At 41.7% G+C, this 20,654-nt stretch overlaps 1 protein-coding gene and 1 pseudogene across 2 annotated transcripts in view; both read right to left on the minus strand.

Annotated features, from left to right (window-relative positions):
* The window catches only part of COX10 (cytochrome c oxidase assembly factor heme A:farnesyltransferase COX10), a 135,735-nt gene that overhangs the window by 25,692 nt on the left and 89,389 nt on the right, over window positions 1-20,654 (minus strand). For both annotated transcript variants that reach the window (XM_037001405.2, XM_073234757.1), the window contains one exon: window positions 14,014-14,084. In XM_037001405.2, the coding sequence (XP_036857300.1) occupies window positions 14,014-14,084 (71 nt within the window). The remainder of the gene's footprint in view (window positions 1-14,013; window positions 14,085-20,654) is intronic.
* LOC108385363 (regulator of microtubule dynamics protein 2 pseudogene) lies at window positions 3,029-11,590 on the minus strand (annotated as a pseudogene).

The following is a 20,654-nucleotide window of genomic DNA, read 5'->3' on the forward strand; positions in this document are numbered from 1 at the left end:
CAAGAGACTAATCATAACAATCCTTAGAAACTCTGCAGAGCTCTAGCCTGGCCAGGGTACATATCCACCAGACTATGTGATGGGGTGATGAATAATATTCACAGCTCCCCTGCAGCCCACAAAACGCTTACATTTGCTTAAGTGCTTACTGGTAAAACCTTCAGTAAACTTGAAAAATGTCTCCTGTAAATTCCTATAATACTTAAGCTAAACCCTGTTCTTTAAGTTAATAATGCCAACTAAACAATCCATTTCATTTAGAAAACTCAATCTTCGTCATTCATTTAGAAACGAGGTATTGGCCAACCCCGATTCCAAGTGTTTTAATTTATCCTCGCTAAATAACCTCTCACTCTGCTCTTATCATTCTAACTCTTCTGCTTATAGCCCACACCTAAAGCTTCCAAGTAAGTTATGGGTCACTCTCATCTGATCCATTAAGTCGAAAAAACTAATGCTGACACGTATCATTTCCCTGTCAACATTATCAAGGTAGAAAATGGGAGGCTTAATCAAAATACAGATGTGTTTGAAAATAACAAGGAAGGCCTTGCCTGGGCCCACTTCTTCAGGAAGGTATCAGGTCCAGTCTATCCTTATCCCTATATCTCCTTTCTCTGACCTCCCAGGGAACTTCTTTGGACCAATTCAATCATTTCACTCAATACATATTGATGGGCTGCCTTGTTCTGTCTGCTAAGCACTTTATGCATCTGGCTCATTTTTTCACCCAGATTATAAGCCTTTTGAGTATTATAAAAACAGAACTGACAGTGCTGGTAACATTATAGGTAATCAATAAATTCTTAATGAATTGAATTAGACATGGAAATTATTTAATTCTAAGATTTATATAAGAAACAGGCCTTGACATTCTAAAAAAGATTAATTTTAATTAGGATGGACTAGGTAAAAGGTTATTACTTGAAAAAAAACCTCATGTAAGATACGTTAGAAATCTAAGTCTGAAAGGACTTCAAATTAGACAAAGATGGCAGATTAAAGGAATATTATCCCTCTGTCCTCTCTGAAAACAAAAAGGAGAACATACAACAGAAAACTCCAACTTTGACAGAATCAGGAAGTAACTCCTACAGAAGAGCTGTCCAGGGCAGGGAAGACAGTGAGGAAGGACGCGTGCCTCTACACATCCGAGGCAAAGAAGAAGACTCGGTAAATATTAAATCAAGAAGAAACGCTTCCTTAGACTCTGACTACAAGTCATGGACAGAATGGGACATAGAGTGCGTGTACTGGGGGTGGGAGAGCGAGGCCACAGCCACAAAACTACAAGTAGAGCCGGGCTTGAGATTTGTATCTGACCGAGGGCCGCTCCAGGCATGCACAGGCTGCTCCCCCACCCCCCCACGTTAACTGCCCCCACACTCTGTCCCTTGACACAGGGTGCAGCACCACGAATGGAATATCTGACTCAAAGGTGGGCGATTTTCTCTCACAAGATTTGGAATTGGGACAGAGGGCACAGAGGAAGGCCTGGGGCTGTGGCTGAGGTGTCCACTTTGATGAGGAGTCAATTTATGGGAAAGTGGGGTTGGAAGAGCCAGTATGCAGAAACAGAAATTTTACATAAAGTGAAAACAGAGGGAAAAGCAGAGACACGTAGTGAGGTGGGAGCTAAACTGTACCTGGTGATGGGCCACTCTTTCCAGAAGTCTGGCTACAAAAAGGGAGAAGAGATGAAAAACCAGAAGGTGCAGTTGATCTGGGCTTTTAAGATAGAAGAACTATGTGTCCAAGTATTTAGTCAGAAGAAGAGGACCAATGGGGCATCAGGTTGGAAGAGGTTCTGAGAGGGCACAGGGGCGTCAGGACCAGACACCTGCTCTCAGCAGGCTGGCCTCTGGTCTCACAGCCTGGAGACTCCACAGCAGAAACGGGGGCCACCCCCAAGAGCCCTGTGGGCCCCAACAGCTTCCAAAAATAGCTGTCAGATTGGGCAGCTACAATCTGCTGTGGAAACGAGTCCTGCTAAATAGAACTGAAGCATCTCTCAGGAAGAACTACTGGGACACTCACTTCTAACCACTCCTCTTCCTCTGACCTCTCCTCTTGGCCACCCTAAAACTACTGAATCCATTTAGGACGAATGTTACCAGGAGCCATAAGCTTCATTAAGTAGGAGTTCAAGGACACTGGACACCTGCCTGATATACAAGGGGTGGAAGGGAGTTACAAGTGAGGATATAAAAACTGCAGAGAAACAGGAGGCCCAGAGGTGCCAAAGATAAAGCAGTTGTTGATATTTCTGGTGATACAGCCACCTACCAACACGTGCATCCAGACTGCCAGAAGCTCTGCAGCCCTTAGGCTGTGCCAGCTGCACTCACACTCAGCCTCAGGACGCAGTGGCATGGCTCTGCATTAACAAGGATTAACTGTGGGGAGGAGCCAATACCAGAGGTTAGAACAGCACCATTCTGACCCTCTGGAGTACTTCTCTGCAGACGTCCTTAGATGCAGATGCTAAAGCTCTTCAGCCAAATGCATCATGACTCTGAGGTTATCTACTGCATCTGGGATGCTTCCTAAGTGATGTAGGTACAGTGTATTCAAATTCATCAAGTGGCCTCCAAGCCATTAAAGATTCTGATACATAATTCTACCAGAAAGGCCCCAGAGCTGAAGTAAAAAGCACCAGAGCTGAAGTAAAGAGCAGAAAGCCATGGGGTTAAGTGTTTCCACAGGAATTACATTTGGTAAATAGAAGCTGCAAAAGGATGTTTCTATTAACCACCTGCAGTTATTGTAAAACCACACTGTTCTTTAGAATAGGCAGTCAGAGTAACTAACGACTTCTCATGTGCCTACAAGAGTTAGGAAGAATTTAAACATGTCATCTTAGTATAAAAATGCCTTCTCTTTCCACTAGAGAGGAGAACAGGAAGAGCAGTATTTTCCCAAACAGCTGGTAAGAAAGACAATGGTTCTTTTTAACTGTTTTATTCTAAGTAATACCTTAGACATACAGAATTGGCATTTTATGTAGACAATAAAGAGACAATTAAAAGTACTGTCCTCTGTACTTTCCTTGGGGAAATGAAACAAATAATAACGTAATTACATAGATTTTTTTTTGATTTAAATATTTTATTTGAAGAAATATTCTGAAGACTATAGTTTATTGATAGGAAAAATATAAAGCATACATGTTTAAAGATCATTTTGTACTGACATTATAGGGAATAGATTTCTCCAAGTAACAGAGTTAGTTCTCTAGTGCTGCAAGTGGAATGCATTCTGCAGAAACATGGTTTTACCTTCAAATTTTAGCACATTACCCTTACATCAAAAAGAAAACAAAATAAAAAGCACAGCTTTGATTAGTTTAAGTTTAAATCTTAGTAGATAGACCACATCTGATTTGTTGAAGAGTAAGTTCTTTTATTTATCTTTTCAAGGAAGTACTTATTTTTTTCGCTTCTTTCTGTGCATCTTTATCCTCTTTGGTTACACATGGAGGCAACACTGCCAGATTACAGAACTTCTCAGCATCACTGATTTGCTCAAGATTGACATAACACTTAAGGAAATTTTGTAAAGCTTCTTGTATAGTTGAGGATGGTATTTTTCCAGAGTAGCACCCATTTTTTTTTCAATCCAGCTCAGTTTTGAGACAGTATAACAGTATCTTCCCTTCAGGTAATACAAAAAGGGTTCCTCAGGTAAAAATTCAATTGCTTTCTCTAGATGTTCCTTGAAGCGATGTCCATAGTTGATTTTGTTTTGTAAGCCTTCAAACTCAGACATATAGCTACACAAAACAGCATACCACAGATGACAATATCCGTTCATGGGTGCTCTAGTAATAGCTTTTCACCTAATGTCTTTCCAATATTAGCATAATGTTTCTTTTCTTGAGTATCTGTAGATAGCTCATACATGTCTCCATAAGCACGAGCAAACCGCCAAATAAACTCTATTTCATCTCTAAACTTTTCTTTGTGGTCACAAAGTAGTTCAAAACTCTCCATCTTGCTAGACTCGTTCATACATAAGTTTATCTGCTTTCTGAAGAAGGACATCTAAATTTAATTCTTGCACATGTGTGTTAAATGCTTGAGACTGGAAAATTCTGTTCTTCTGTGTCAGTATTAGCTGTAATATACCCTCCTTCACTTTCTGCTTCCTCTGAACTATTACTTGTTGCTGAATTTTGAGCCGTGGCAAGTCTTCTTTTTCTAGCTCTGTGCTGAGGACTTACCTTACGGACAGTTACCTTTCCTTCAAGTTCGCCTTGGATATATTCCTCCAGCTTTGGGATGGCTTCTTCAAGAACTCTGATCTCCTTTTTGAGTTCTTCTATATTTGTCAGTAATTCATTTAACTTCTCCAATATCTGAAGTTGCCTTCCTTGAAAGATGGCTGCTGTTCCTTGGCCATGTTCATCTTGCAAAGTCATCGAACCAAATGTATTACCCAGAGAAAGAAACTTAGGTAAATTCATTGCTATCCTTGGTTTGCGAACCTTGTGGTACCACAGAAGCAGCAAGCTGATTCCAGTAGTTCCCACCATGATGCCAAGGATCAGCTCTTTGTTGGTGGAATGAGGCATTTCTTTTTTTTTGTTACTGTGCTCGCTGTGGTTTCCCTGTAGTTCGTGGCTGGGGACCGGGGACCTGCGGGCGAAGCGGGCGCAAGGGAAGCGGCGGGCGGCAGTGGTCCCCGAGCCCGCAGGTCCTGAGGTCCAGCACCGCGGCCACCGCGTCCTGACCCAGATGGCAGAGCTGCTGGGGGCGGAGCCCGCAGCTGCCCGCTCCATGGCTCCCCTGTTCTTGTTAAATGGTATTTGTGTTGTACAGATTTTCCCCTTTGATTCTTAAAAAAATTACAGAGAACTGTTGCTTAAAATGCAAAGGGTCTGTTTATACTGTAATGGACCATTTCAAAAACAATTATCTTACTATTCATCACTTATTAATTATATTCAGTGTCACTTTATCCTTCATCTGAAACAATGCAGACAAACAGTGGCAGGTCAGTAAAAACGAAGGCAAACATACTAAGACTGGCAACCGAAGGTGCAAGAGGGCTGGCTGGGTTTTCATTCTTGAAACACGATAGAGCTGAAGTTTATTTAGGTCAGCCCTAAGGTGAAAATATATTGCACTCGAAATTATCCTTCAAGATCTCCTGAAGTCATCCCATGAAGTACATGCAAGGTTATGCAAGTATAGTTATGAAAAGTAATGACTATGTCCACTAAAGTTTCAGGCTCACTGAGTTAAACTAACAGAGGGAAGAAAAGAAACAGCTATGTTTAGATGGCTGGGCCTTGAAGATGAGTCTCAGCGGAGAAGAGATGGCTGAGGCTAAGGGCTGTTTCTCTGCTGGGTTTACTCCATTCTGTCTGAGCACTGAGCTCCCTATTTACCCAAATGCCCAATGACTCTGAGTTGTGTATTTGTGTGTGTGGCTGTGAGGATTGAACAGGACACCCTGGGGCTGCCGCCTCTCTGCTATCTGCTTAGAGGGAATCATGCAGCATCTGTGTAAAGAGCTGAAGAACTTGTGTAAGGGGGGTAACATGCAGACAGGAGAGAGACATTGGTAGAGGGACAAATGAAAGTTGCAGAGCAGAGTAAAAGGGGAAGGCAGGTAGAGAGGAGCTGCAGGAGCAAAAGCAGGCAGGCAGGGACGGGCAGGGTTCATCTGGGAGAGACCAGGGAGCCACAGGAAAGAGGGGAAGGCTTTGAAAAACAGACACCATTTAGTTGAAACTGGAGGCACTGGTGGCCAGCCTAAATTCTGAACCAAGCAACAGCAAAACATCACCTCTTCTGCGACCACTCGGATCATCAACTCACCCCTCGCCCTGCAACAGGTCCCTCTGCTCACTCCTGTGACCCTACATTCATTCTGAGGAGTTCTTTTAAAAAACGTAAATCTGGTCACACCAATCCCATACTAATGACTCATTTCTGGCTTCCCACTGCACACAGAACACAGGCATACTTCTGACTTCATCTCACACCACTCTGCCTGCCCACACTGCCCTCCTGTCCATTCATTGTGTCAGGCACACTGTGGCTGCCTGGGGTCTGCGCTTGCTGCTCCCTTCACCCCCGATGCCTCCTGGTCTCTGGCTCCCCATCCTTTAGCTCTCAATGCAAATGTCACTTCCTCATGAGCAGCATGCCCTCACCTCTCTAAGGTGGTCTCCACCAACCGTTCTATATTAGCACTCTGGTTGCTTCTTTTCTGCACCAGATGACTACCTGGAGGAACCTCTTAGAGTTTATTTGCTCCTGGTTCACCATCTGCCTCCCTCACTGGACCTGGTTCACCCCAGTCCCAACCCAGCAGTTAGCCAGGGGCCAGCACGCAGAGATGTCCAGCACATGACTGATGAAAAAGCAGCAATGGCCAGCTGGCAACAGTGCTATGCTCACTGTCTGTTTACAAGGACAGTCACATTCTCATACAACTCTATGGGGTTAGGGCATTATCCCCAGTCTACAGGAGAGGATGCAGCAGGTACAGGCAAAGGGGCTGGATTTGAGTTCAGGCAGTGGGATCCCAAATCTACCCTAAAGCTCTACAATCTACATCAATATGGTCCTCAGGGAAAACCAAATGCTCTGAAAATCCAGTCTAAGACATACAGTAGTTTCACATGCACTAAAATTCAGGTGTACACTTAGTTCTGAGTCCTGAAGAAGATAAACAACCGTGTAAACACCACCACAATCAAGATATACAACATTTCTATCACCCTAAAAAGTCCCTTCACGCCCCTCTGTAATTAGTCTGTACCTCTTAGCCTGGTCCCCCAATGATCTGATTTATGTCCCTACAGTTTTGGCTTTCCAAAATGTCAAGAATACGGAAACACAGAATGTGTAGCCTTTTGTGTCTGTCTTCTTTCACTCCAATGCTTTAGAAATTTATCCTTGTCACTGCACATATCCATTCACCAGCTGAGGGGCATTCAGTCTGTTTTCAGTAATGTGGAATTAAATAGTTACACACGTTCATATACAAGTCTTTATGTGGACAATGTTTCCACATACACAGGAGGGGGTTGTATGGTAATGTTTGTTTATAGGAATCTGCCAAACTGTTTTCTGGTCCTTGTACCATTTTGCATTCATATGAGCAATACATGAGAATTCCGGCCATTCTACATCCTTGCCAGCACTTGGTATTATTTTTTAAAATGTTGGGCCATTCTAACAGGTACATAGTGGTACCTCACTGTGGTTTAATTTGCATCTTCCCTAATGACTAATGATGTTGAAAATCTTTTTATGTGCATCTGACATTTGTATCTCCTCTTTAGTGAAGTGTTTAAATCTTTGGTTCATTTTTCTAACTGGATTGTTTTCTTGTTATTGAGCTTCATATATAAGGATTCTTTATATATTCTGGATACAACTCCTTTATCAGATCATGTCTGCAAATACTCCCAACTCTGTGGTTTATCTTTTCCTTTCTGTAAGTGTTCAAGGAGCAGAATTAAAAAAAAATTTTGATGGAAGTCTAATTTACCCACTTCTTCTCTTATGGTTTGTGCTTTCTGTGTTTAAAGTAAGAATTTTCTACCCAGCCCAATTTCACAGCTCATGCTATGTTAGAAGAGCAACTCCTACTTTGGATTTTGTATCTGGTGCCCTGGCTAAGTTCACTTATTAATTCCAGCAGCTTTCTCATAGATGTGCTTGAATTTTCCATGTAAACAATTTTCCATTGTCTGTGAATAAAAAGATTATTTCTTGCTTCCCAATCCCTATGCCTTTTCTTCCTTTTTTGCCTTGTACTAATTAGAAGCTCCAAAGCCATGCAGCCCATGGTCTAATTCCTGCACAACACCAGAGCCATGCAGCCCATGGTCCAATTCCTGCACAACAGTGCTCGCAACTCAGTGTGGCAGGAACATCTCCTCGACGTCCCCCACCACCCCTGCTTTACCTCCTCACTGTTTTCCTACACAAACCCTTCACTCTAAGTCCAGCCCGGGCATTTTTTTAAATTCTTAAGCAAGTTTTGCACCACCCCCTTGGTACTGCAGCTCACCACGCCCACCTTGCCTGGTATAGTCTTGGCTGACTCTCTGCCTGTGCAGTCAGTTTGTCAGGCCAGGGCTGTAGCCTCCCTCTCCAGCTTTTATGCTCTCTCTCGTGATTCTCTGCTCCTGTCACAGGGCCTCCTCCCTGCCTTGATGGCACATGTCACGTAGTCCTATTCACTTCTGTATTTTCCTCACTGCAGGGTCATTTCTACGTCTCCAACACCTGTCCGTCATCTCCTGCCTGTCCATTCACCCTTACCTTGCTAAGCGACACTGATCTGCCAGACGCGATGGCTAGAATGCACACTCCCATGTTATGGATTTTGTTTTGTTCACTGCTCTATCAGAGCACTGAAAATGGTGCTTTAGCACATATTGGGCAGTGGGAAATACATGTTACATAAATGGTCTTAGGCACTGGAGATAAACAGATGGAAGACTCAGTCTTTGTCTTAGAAGAGCCCCCAATGTAACAGAGAAAGAAGCACCAGGAACTAGTACACAGTGTGCTAACAAGCAGTGCTGTGACAGGGTGCGCAGCACAAGGAAAGCGTCAAGGCCACCGTCCAATGCCACCTCCCCAGAGTTCAGGAGCACTATCCCCCCCGGGAGGAAGTACTGCTCTACCAGGTACTGAAAGGGCAAGGTCAGCACACCTGGCAGAGATGAGAGAAAGCATGGCTTTCAGCAAAAACCCAGCAGCTCCACGTTGTCACGATATAACATAAAAGGACGAATGAAAAAAGGTGCACACAGGGGGCAATGGTCAGTGTCTGAAAGGCCTTGTGTGACACAGTTAAGAACTGAAAGCAAGTATTTCTTCCTCAAATATACTTAGAAGACTTCAAAAGGTTTTAAGCCAGAAACCAATGAGATGACTTAAGGAAAACCTATTTGCCACTGAGGGGAAGACAGATGGAAAGAGAGTTAGAGAGAAGGTAGAGCCACTGTGGTCCTTGCCCACGCATGCCTGGTGGTGGTCTGGACTACCGTGGGGGGCAGAGCAGGCTCCAGGGCAACTTCCAGGCTGGAAAGGCGCTGTCTGTGGGATGAACAGATGAAGGGAGCAGAACAAGAAGGTCCAGAAGGACTTCGGGGCACCCCACTATGGAATGTGAGGCAACAGTGTCTAAGGAGACAGTTTGGGAGAGAAAATGAGGACTGGTATTTTCAAAGGGTCCAGTCTCTGGAGAGCGATCCAGGCTGGAGGTAGTGTGAGTGGAGTGCCCAAGGGAAAGAGGGACACACAGAGGCTAACGGGCACGACAAAGGAACAGCCAGGGGGAACAGAAGAAGAGGAGCCTGGGCAGAAACGCACTTCTTGCTCAGCCCCCAGACGTCCCTCCCAAGGCCCCTGGGCCTCCTCAGCGGGGGTTGGGCTCCCCTCTTTCATTCCCACCTCACTCAGGCGTGCACCTACTGTAGTATTTACCACTGCGCCTTTGGTATCTAGCACATGTCTGCTAGGAGGCAAAACCCGAATACACACTTGCTGCCAGAACTGTCCCTTTGTCACCTCTTAGTGTCCTCGGGCACGTGCACTGCTGTGTCCTCAGTGGACTCTAAGAGAACAGACCATGTCATTCACATCTTTGTGACCCTAGCACCTAGCACACTTCTCACTAGGGCCACCATTCTCTATAAGCGTGTCCTGAGGATGGTGATCTGAGTGAAGTTTGAAACCTGCCACCGACTACTTTCCAACGTGGCTGGGCCACTGAAGCGTGATCGTAAAACACACAACTTTCACTGTCCTAGTTCTTTTATTTGCCAAGTCCTTTTCTATTCCTTGGCACTAATCCGAATCTCTTCTTTAAATTATTGCCTGATAAGTATTGAAATACTTCTATTTTAAAGCAAATTCTGAAAACAGATGACAGTTCAGCAAACAACTCTGTATTTCTCTAGTTTTAAATCTGCTCCTCCAACAATGCACTCCAACTTACATGATTTTCTGGATTATACTGTTATCCTCACAACAATGCTATGTATGAGATGAACAAGGTCAGAATTATGATCCCCACATGTCAAGGCATGGTGGAAAGACTGAGTGACTTGCCCAAGCTTATCATCAGTTATGTAACATTTTTTTACTAGCCTATGATTACCATATGAAAAGTACCTGAAGACTGAGACATTTTCTATTATCTAAACTTTTAAAAAATTGCAAATTAACTTTCTCCAGGTACCAAGTGAGAAGTGGCTTATATTGAATCTGACTTTCTAATAAGAAGGCGGCCTTCTCTGATGTGGACCTTCACTAATGACTGGCTTTGCAGATGCAGTGTCGTCACTGGGTTTGCTCACCCTTCAGGGCGACCCCCCGATCCATGAATGAGGTGTGTTCTCTGCCAGGGATCAAAGGGAGCTCTAAGTCAACTCCCTCCGCACAACATGACACTTTTGCCAGAAAGGTCCAAACAAGTCAGTGGACTTTATTCACAGTTTCTGATTTAAAAGAAAATAAAGATATTGAGTGTCATTTTTAAAAAGCTACAAAGGTTTGTATTACAGTGTCTACCCACAAATTGACTTAGATACATCATACTTTCCATTTATGTGCTTTTTTCTCTTTGAGGCAAAATAAGCAACTGGAATGTGTAGGAAAAAGCCTTAAAGTTAAGGAAATTCTAGAACATCAGACCAACACCATCATCCCCTGTATATCAGATGGCACAGTTATCATCCAAACTGGACACTGCTGACAGTGAGAGGGGACACTATCAGTAATGTATGGGAACAACAGGAGTGTCCAGGCCACACCAGGGTGAACAGTCACCGACCTGCGGCCTGCTTTGCACTCTTTCCATGTGGCAGAGCACTTTCCCTCCATCATCTCTCTGATCCCAGGTATCACCTGATACACCTGTAACACTGGCACCTTCTCTGCTCTTCCTTTCAGTGTCTCATTTTAGCCCCTGCATCAGGCTGAACTGCTAGAGACAAAACCTTGGCTAATCAGTCTGGCCAAGAGCTCCCACATCCTCCGACCCCGAAACCCCCACTCGCCTCCCCACTCGTGTCCAGGCCATACGCTCTATATGGTTCTCACTGGGGGCTGCCTGTTGGTGCGGCTTGCACCACAAGAAGCCTTAGAAATCTGCGATCTGCTTCCTTTTTATAAATCCGGAGGATATTTTTCTTATACCATCACCAAGGATCCCTGCTTACTTTTTAAGAACTAAGAGGCAGAAGTTTGATTTCCCTAGTGTGGTGTTTTCTTCTCTAGGAAAAGAAGACTTACAGAGACAGTTACATGCAGTGGCGAGAAACTCAGGGCGTGGAGTCAAGCAGACTAGGCCAAATTTTGGTTCTGCCACTTATTCGTGATACTTGGATCCTCAGTTTTCTCATCTGAGTACTGAGGGGAATTTAACATCATGTATCTCATGGAGCTATGGGGAGATTAAAACATAAATAATGCCTGTAATGCTCATCATTACAGTTTAACTGTGATTTCCCCAGGAAATGTAGGATGAAATTTACAGCTTAATTTTATTTACTATGTGAATTTGATAAACTGTTCTTGAGATCTTTCCATTTATTCCATATTCTATTTTCTGTAAGCCCTGACTTTCTTTACATCTTTCTCCTATTTTACTAAAATATTCTTAGGAAACCTTTAATCCTTTCTGTAATAAAGAACAAATTACCCACGCAAAAAGCACTCAATTGGTAAAGCGCCCAGCACCCACCCACCCTGTGCGCTCCCGGCTTCCAAAGCGTCCAAGCACCTACCCAGCCTGCTCCCCGGGAATGACAGCCAAGCATGTGCACAGCCGTGTTGACAGGTCCACACCAGCAAGGGGTCCCTTCAGGGCATTTCCCTAGATCTTTCACAAAATCAAAGAGCAACTAGTCTAGGCATATGTTTGTTCTCTTATATATTACTATTTACTTTAACTCCTTTTATAATTTTGTTCACTTTATATAACTTTGTTCACAGGAAACATATAATTTTTTTCACTTAAATATTTTCCATGTGAATGGCAATCCCTTGAAAAGATTAATGAAGTACATTTTTTCCATAAATGTTTATAGTATGTCTTTAGAATGGGGAGAAATCAAGCTCCATACAAAGACTGAAATAGCTGTCATCAGCAAAAAACTTTCAAGGATTTCCTTCCCAGATTTACTATTCTGCTGTCCGTCGGCAATGACAGGAACTCACACTTTCCACGCCAAGTTACAAACTAAGTCTATTAAGCTGAATAAATTCAACAGTGCATATCAGCTCAAATCAGATGGGGCGGTAAGTACCAAAAAGAGAATTTCAAAATAAACTAGGTGGGCTTTGCACTTAAAATGCCCAATAGTCTATAAATGTTGGTGGGTCGCCTACAAGACTTTCTACTACACCTCTAAGGCCACCCACTTATAAAGTATCTGTGTAGAAGATAATAACTGACTAAATTTTAATAAACACTGACCGGCAAGGATAAAGTTTTGTTTTAAAACTAGGATTCTCAGTGCAAGATTTCTGCCACAGACACATAACAGCTCCTTGTGCCTATATAATAAAATACATCCTAACTATAAAAATAAAATTATTTTTTTCAGGCCTATAATTTGTCCTCTTAAGTAGCAATTAAGGTTTATTACCATAAATGAGATACTGCCTGGGTCATCTTGCAAACAAAGGATGAAGTTACAAGTCTAAGAAGACTGGTAACTGTGCTGTACTGCTTGACTTTAAAGGACGGGCACTTCCAATACCAGCCACCACAGTCACGACGATTCTGCCTCCTGGATGAACTGATACTGACTTTGCTTTCTGCAGGAAACCGCCCTACTGGGCAAGTAAGATGAACTACGAAAAGAATGACAGGCCTTTATCGCATCACCATCTTATGCCTAATGGCTACTTCCTGGGTAGTCCTGTATTTCCCTTGGTTCTAAGGAAGAATACAATTTCACGGAGGACAGAAATGCCTAATAAGAACTTACCTGTGATCTGACTGGTGGCAGGAGCAGCTTTTAGGCTTCTGAGATGGTTATAGATTTTTGCATTCACCCTCTAAACCTACTGTACTTAAATAAAAGTACTTTTGACACTTTCTGAACATTAAGACAGCAGATAGTTTTATTTATATTTCAAAAAAGTAAGGTGTCAGTAGATACTGAAATGTCTATTGTTACATATTTTCATCTGCTCTATTGCTTTTCCAATTAATGGTATTTTAAATTTATTGAATAGCTAACAATAGCTAATATTAAAAACCATTTTTATATAGATAACTGATTGTATCTGCATTTGTTTCCTTTATTATTTTACTTAATATGTGTGATTATTCGACCCACCAAACCAATGTTACCACAGTAAATTTTACGTTCTAAGAACGCATTGCCTGCAAATATGAAAAGAGGATTCACTGATTTAGAATAGTTAGTATAAACTATTTGGCTCTTTTTATTTTTCTCAGCCTGTGATATTGTATTTAAAGAAGTATTTCAAAATGCTAATTTCAATGTCTCCAGGAAGTAGAGTGCTTAATTATTATCCATTAGTGATATTAAAATATTTATATGCCTTTTAGTTCTACCTAATTGAATTTGGTGGAAAGGAGTGTAATGGAGGCAGTACTTTACTCAGCATGGAAGAACATTATCAGTTTATCTGGTAAAAGAAGGCTTCAGACATACTTTTCTTCTAGAACCCTCTATGGATTTATCTGAAATCACCTGTGTTAATGGAATATTTTTATCTTTAGATACTCTATGTGAAAACAAGTCCATGTCTCAAAACTAGGTTCAATAAAGAAATCTATTGCATGAGTTAGTCTCACACCATCTCAGACCCACTTTCAATGCTCTGTAGTACATTTTGTTAATGGTTGAAAAGGACTGTGGGTCCACACTGACATGTCCCTTTGGGGCTGTGTGATTTTCACTTCACAACTCAAGGCAAAAGATTGGGAAATGCTTCAGGATGAACAAGCAAATGACTGTTCTGTAATGTAAGAGACTTAAATTCCTGATTTTACCTGATCTGCCCACGAACTAGAGGTCTGTTCTTCGTCCTATTCATGTTTGAATCAAATGGCACCTCAAAAAACTGCAAAGAGATGGAAAAAAGAAAACATTAAATGTAACATGAAACAATTCTCTTCTGCTTTAGTTATACAATGTTTTCCACTGTACATTTCAATTTTTGTTGGTTGTACAAAGTAATGCTCTGGGTACTCTTTGGAGGAAAATTCTCTGGGAGAGACACTTTTTAAAAATTACACGCATTAACTGTCAAGAAAACACACAGTTCCACTTTCATGCACTTTGAAAACCATTGGTTAAACATACAGTTGTATTCTTCAAAGTCACTGTTTCAAGTTTAAAGCATTACGCTATAAGTGATATCAAAACCTTTCTTTTATCTCAAAGCCTGTGAATCAAGCAAAAACCAATCAACCCTGGGAAATAGGCTACTAAAGTCAAGATCCCAGATGAAACTGTACACAACTGGTGAGGTCAGACTGTGGCTAGGGTAGCCAGCCAGCCCTCTCTGCCTGGAAAACCTGTGGTCCCCACATTAACAGCAACCCCTCTACTCTCAAAGCAATCCAGTCTGGCTGATACCTTGGTGTGGTCGCCTTATGATGTAATGTTTCCTGTTTATATGTTAAAAGTCAAGGTCCAGAGGATCAACAAAATGCACTTTCCAAAGCCTTTGCACATGTTCTTAAATTTGTTATCAATGTCACTTAACTGTCTGTCACTTTTTTTGATACAACAGAGCTTCCCTCAGATGTGATTAGGTTATAATTTGAGAACACCTCTGATTAAATGGGCTACAATAGCAAATTGGTAGACGACACACTAATTCAAGATCCACGTCAGCAGTTCCCTGTTTTCTCATAGTGGGTGTCCTTGCTCTCTGAATGATTCCAAGATCAAACCCCATTAGTATAATAAAGGCTCTGAGAAATATAACATTACTTAGCCAGTTATTTGATAATGAAAACTTTTTTCAAGAAAAATGTTTTTAACAGATTTTGGAAATGTCTGGTCTGAGAATATCCAAGTGTAAGGATCTCACGTCTTACATGGTTTCATACAGAACCACAGCTCTCTACAGTGAGTTGTGCTCATTAGGTATTCTATAAATGTTAGAAAAAATACTTAGTACTAAAAAGCAAAGTCTTGAAATAAGTAAAGGGACATTTTCTTTATTCTATTGTACTTTTGAAAATCACCTAGTACTAGCTAATAAGTAAATGTTAAAATGAAAGAAAATTTTATCCTGAACTATTTGAGAAATTTTTAATTTATCCTTACAGGCAACGACATCTGGTAAACTGTGTTCTTAACTTTCCAAAAAGTTTGACATATGTTTCATTTTCCCTTATCCTATGGTACAAGAGTGTCTTTACTATTTTTTTTAAACAATGTTTTAATATCCCCAAACACAATGACATCTTCTAATCAGATTATTTCCTCTTCCCCTCATTCATCTCAGCTTCCTGTAATCCCTCACAATGCTCTGGGCAGGGTTAACCACAGCAAGTCATTCAGTAGCCCCAGTGTCTCACCCCTGGCTCTGATGACTGTCCAGTTGCCCACTGAGCCAGTGGTCTGGCATCTGGTGTTCTCAGACCCTTCAAATAAAACCACACATCAAAAATGACCACTGCTAATCCCACAATGTGGGAATAATTGTATATATTATATTATATATATGGGTTAGAATAACAGATATTCTTCTGATGGCGAATCCTTAGTAAAGGTGGGCTGTACATGTTCAGCACGTCACATGCAACACAACAGAAAGTGTACGCTGAGTCTGGATTTTCTGAGCTTCTTGGGTACAACTGAAGCCCAATATTGCAGTTGTTGATGGAGTAAGAAACTAAATGTCAGGGAATCCATATGGTCTCACCTGCTCTACTCGAAGCTGTGACTACATGAGGAAACTCTCAGGTTAGGAGATTGTAGTGCTCACTCTCTAGGGCTTTTTCTCCAATGGATCTGTTGCAAGCAACTGGCAGCTACTCTTACCAGTTGCAGAATATTCCACTTTATGGATATACCATAAAACCAATCCCATATAGGAATTCAGAATGTTTTTCATCATATTACAAATACCCCCAAACATGTGTCATGTATCTGCACATGTGTACAATTATTCCTGCAGGATAAATCCTTAGAAAAATTCCTTTCCTTTTACATAGTCCTCTTTTGATTGGGATATGCTAGTGGTTCTCCTAATCTATATTCTCTCAGTGTCCCACTTTAGGCTTATTATTTAGTCAATACAATTTCCTTTGCAACTACTACATACCATACAGTGGGGATACAAGAGCCAATTTCATTCAGTACCTGCTTTCAAGAAGTTCATACCTTAACGCAGGGATTAGCAACCTGCAGCTAATGGGCCACATCCAGCCTGCATCTGTTTTTTTGTATGACACACAAGCTAATAGTTTTTACATTGTTTAAATGATTGGAAACATAAATCAAAAGATGAATAATATTTTGTGACTTGTGGAAATTATAGGAAAGTCAGACTACAGTGTCTAAAAATATAGAGTTTTATTGGAATCCAGCTACATTTGTTTATATCTGGTTATTGCTGCTTCTACACTGTAATGGCAGAGTTGGGTAGTTGTGACACAGATGGTAAGTCCAGAAATCTAAAATATTCACTATCTGGCCCATTACAGAAAAATGTTTGCCAACCCCTAATTGAACGGAAAGACCAGGATGCTAGAACCCAGGTAATTTTAGTAACATGCAGAGGACAATGAGAGATGTGCACAGAATTATAGGAGCCCAGATAATGGGCTCTGAACCAGGTGGGAAGGAAGGAAAGGCAGGGAAAATACCCTCCAAGCCTTCTTAAATGGGTTTAAGGACTGAGCAGGAGTCAGAGGCTCTAAGGGGACTGGAGAGGAGCGAAGAAAACTCAGACACAAGGGGAAGCATACAGAAAGGCATGACGCAGAAATTTCATGATGTGCTTGAGTAGCTGGAAAGAATTCAGCATAGCACAGACGTTAGGGCGTAGGATTCACAGTTAGCGACCTGGGTTACATTTCAGCTTTAGTGCTCACTAGTGTCTGAAATCCAGTTTCCTCATTGTAAAATGAGGACAGTCATATTGCAACTTGCAAGGTTGATGTAAGACTTAAAAATATATTGATATATAGTATAATGCCTGGCTTATAGAAGGTGCTTAATAATCACAAATTAACTACTATTTAATAATGACAAATTGAACTACTGTTGGTGTTGCCGGACAGCTGGTGGAAGATCTGGAGGTAGGTGAAGAGCCAGCTCCTGAATGGCTTCACATGCCATACTCAACGTGCCTGGACTACCGTGCAGGAGATGTATTTTGGATAGACCACTGTAACTGCCACTTGGAGGGTGGTTTTGGTGAAACAGACTGCAGTGGCCCAGGTAACAGGCTGTTGGAGGGGAGTGGAGATGAAGAGGACACCACACCCGCCTTCACCCTCTAACATGCAGTTAGAGGGTGCCCAAGGGGAAGATCCTAACCCTCTGCATTCACTCTCATAGCTTCAAGTAAAACCACTACTCTTGTAGCTCTGACTTTCTCTTGAGCTCCAATTCTGTAATGTCGCTTGAGTGCTGGTATATTTCATTTGGATATTTTAATATAATCACAAATTCAGTATGTCCCAAACTGTACTCCACACACTTCCATGAAAGTCAGGTATCTCTTTTTCTCTTTTACCCCATATCATAATCTTTAGAATCGGCTTTGATGTCTTCTATTCATTAGCCACCTGAATTCAGCTCATCACCAACTCTTGATCATCTGGACTTCATAGTATCTCTCAAAACTACTGTTCCCATCTCCACTATCACCACTGCTACAGATCATAATAAAACTCCCTGCTCAGAAATGTTTCATGGTCTCCTCACTGTTCATTCCCCAATGTATTTTGAAAGTACAAACTGTTTATAAGTTACATTGTTCAAGAGCCATCCCTGATCTAACCCCACCATTTCCAACCTTGTCACTCAGTTTATTTCTATCTCTGTGCCACTCTTGTCACTGTCTTATGAACACAGTAAAGTGTCTGTGGGAGCTGGAGACTTGCACAGTCTCTAATCTGAGGCTGGAGAAAATATTTAGTGTCTGGAGCCTTGGTTCCTCAGCAGCAAATGAGAACAATTCTTTTACCTAACCAAGTTGCTGGGAGGATTTACAAAGAGTGTACATGATGCCCTGTAGCACAGTGTGTAAAGAGCTTCTGCTCACTTCTCACCTATGTCTGCACTTGTTGGTGAGCCTGACAGTCTCCAAATCTTCATCCAACAAATTTCACAGCTCCATCAAGACTAACTTCTAGGTCAGCTACCCGAACTGAAGCCTAAACATCTGACTTAGTATGACCTCTCCCTCCTCTGAATCCCCACGACACCTCTCTGAACCACTTGGAAGTGTGGTTGCACATTAGGTGAAATCAAAATAATGCAAATAAACACTTGTTAAGAATTACAATCATTTAAAAGGTAGCAGACCTAGTGAATAAATTTGTTTTTGATTTCTCACCACAGTGTCACTCTGGCTGGTTAATAAAAATAGATTGTCCATCTTTCAGTTCAGTCTTTTGTTAGCTTAATGAGCCATAATTGCTATACAGTAGCCGGCATGCATTTTAAGTTTTGTCATATGTATACACCCATGAAGCTGTCACCACAATCAACATACTGCACATACACCTCATTCCCAAAGTTTTGTCACAACCTGTTGTTGCCTCATCCCCAGCCCCAACTACCTGTCCACATCTCGTCCTCAGGCAGCCACTGGACTACACTGTGATCCTACACATTATTTAACTTTCTAGACTTTAATGTAAATGGAATCATATGTCTTTTTTTTTCATAGATGTAATTATTTTGCTATTCAGCATATTACTAAGTGTATCAACCATGCATTCCTTTTTCTTGTGAGTGATATTCCATTATATGGCTAATGCCACAGTCTGGATAGCCATTCACTTATTGATGGATATTTGAGTTGTTTCTAGTTTTTGGCTATTATGAAGAAGTTGTTATGAATATCTGAGTACAAGTTTTTGTTTGGGTATAGGCTTTTATTTCTCATAGATAAACACACTGCAGTGAATCATATAGTAGATAGGTGTTTAAGCAATTTAAGAAATTGTCAAGCTGTTTCATGAAGTACATTCCTACCATCAGTGTGTAAGAGTTCCAGTTCCAGACCGTCAAGAACTAAGTGTTGGGTCATCTCATATGGCAAGAACTACAACCATCCCAGGTGCTTGCTGAGGACACAGGAATATGGAATGGTTAGAAGAAAGAAGCTATAAATACCAGCTATGTCCCTGCAACCAGTTGCAGAAACAAGGCATATAATAGTTCTGAGTATTTTTTCTTATTGTGATATAAATATATTTGTGTACATCAACCGAATTTTTTATTTCTCCCCCATTCTTCTACCACTGAACATATGTTAATAGCATTAATGAGCACTCAAGTCACACAGTATCAAGGAGGACATGATTCAACTTGAAGATAAATGACCGCCACTCAAAGATAAATAAAGGAACTCTGAATCCTCGTAGGGGAGTGGGTTAGTGAACTTTGGGTTGTAGGGACAATTTCACCATGTTTGGCATAAACACAGTTTTGTTATTGCCTTGTTTTGAAGCCAACTATGACTGAGACCAGCATCCAAACGCCAAGCTGAGGGGGGTGAACTGTGATGGCTGTGTGTGTGGCAGTTTCGCTGACCTGTATCTGTGCTGCCTGGAATGCCCTTCTTGTGTGGTTGTAGGTAAGGGACTGCCATAGAAGCTCCCAGGAGACCTGGGAGGTGGAGATGAAGTAGCAGTCATGTCCACACTTGGCAGGTGGTGTGAGGGTGGGCACTGCTGCAGCTCACACACAGCTGCTGTGGGTCTGTCGGTTTGTCTTCCCGCCTGCAGCTTCTCCAGCCCTGCCAGACCTCCATGGAGGTAGCCAATTTCTGCCCACTTCTCATAACCTGGCACCAGGGCTGTGCTGTTCCCTGGTGAAGCGCACCAGCTCTTCTGCAGGTCACCTGCATAATCAGAGCTGCAGGCTTGGAAGAGGCAAGAGGCAGTCAGGTGTCCCAGTTTGGTCTCATGAGTTTCAGTTCATCCTTGTGGATTCCAGGTTGCTCTTGCTGTCTTCTATAGCCTGACCATAGCCTCGCTTCCCTCAGGCCCACACTGGGTACAAGGGCAATGGACATACAGTTGCTTTATTCCCAGGACTGCATCTGGTCTAATCCCTATAATATATCCCTTATATCAACTCATAGTGGTTCTGACATTCTGTCAAATCCTAATTGATACAGGCTTCTTCTCTATTACTTAAAACAGTGCTGCTATTTACAGGTATTTAGCTTTTCAATATGTTCATTTTATCTAATGGTCTAGGTAAGAGGGTCCCTGAGATATATGAATTCATAATTCTTAAAGAGAACTATGCAAACAGGCACTGAAATAATTTATTAAATGAACCATCAGTGCAAGTAAATGTGTATTTGTGGACTGCACTACATTCATTTTTAAATGAATATTTATAAGCGTTAAAAAGTTCTTTGCTTATTAGAGTCTATATTCTTTATTCAATCAGTTCTAGTTATATAATTAAAATGTTGTCTGTT

Source organism: Manis javanica, chromosome 4 (assembly GCF_040802235.1).
Source record: "Manis javanica isolate MJ-LG chromosome 4, MJ_LKY, whole genome shotgun sequence".
Classification (NCBI taxonomy): domain Eukaryota; kingdom Metazoa; phylum Chordata; class Mammalia; order Pholidota; family Manidae; genus Manis; species Manis javanica.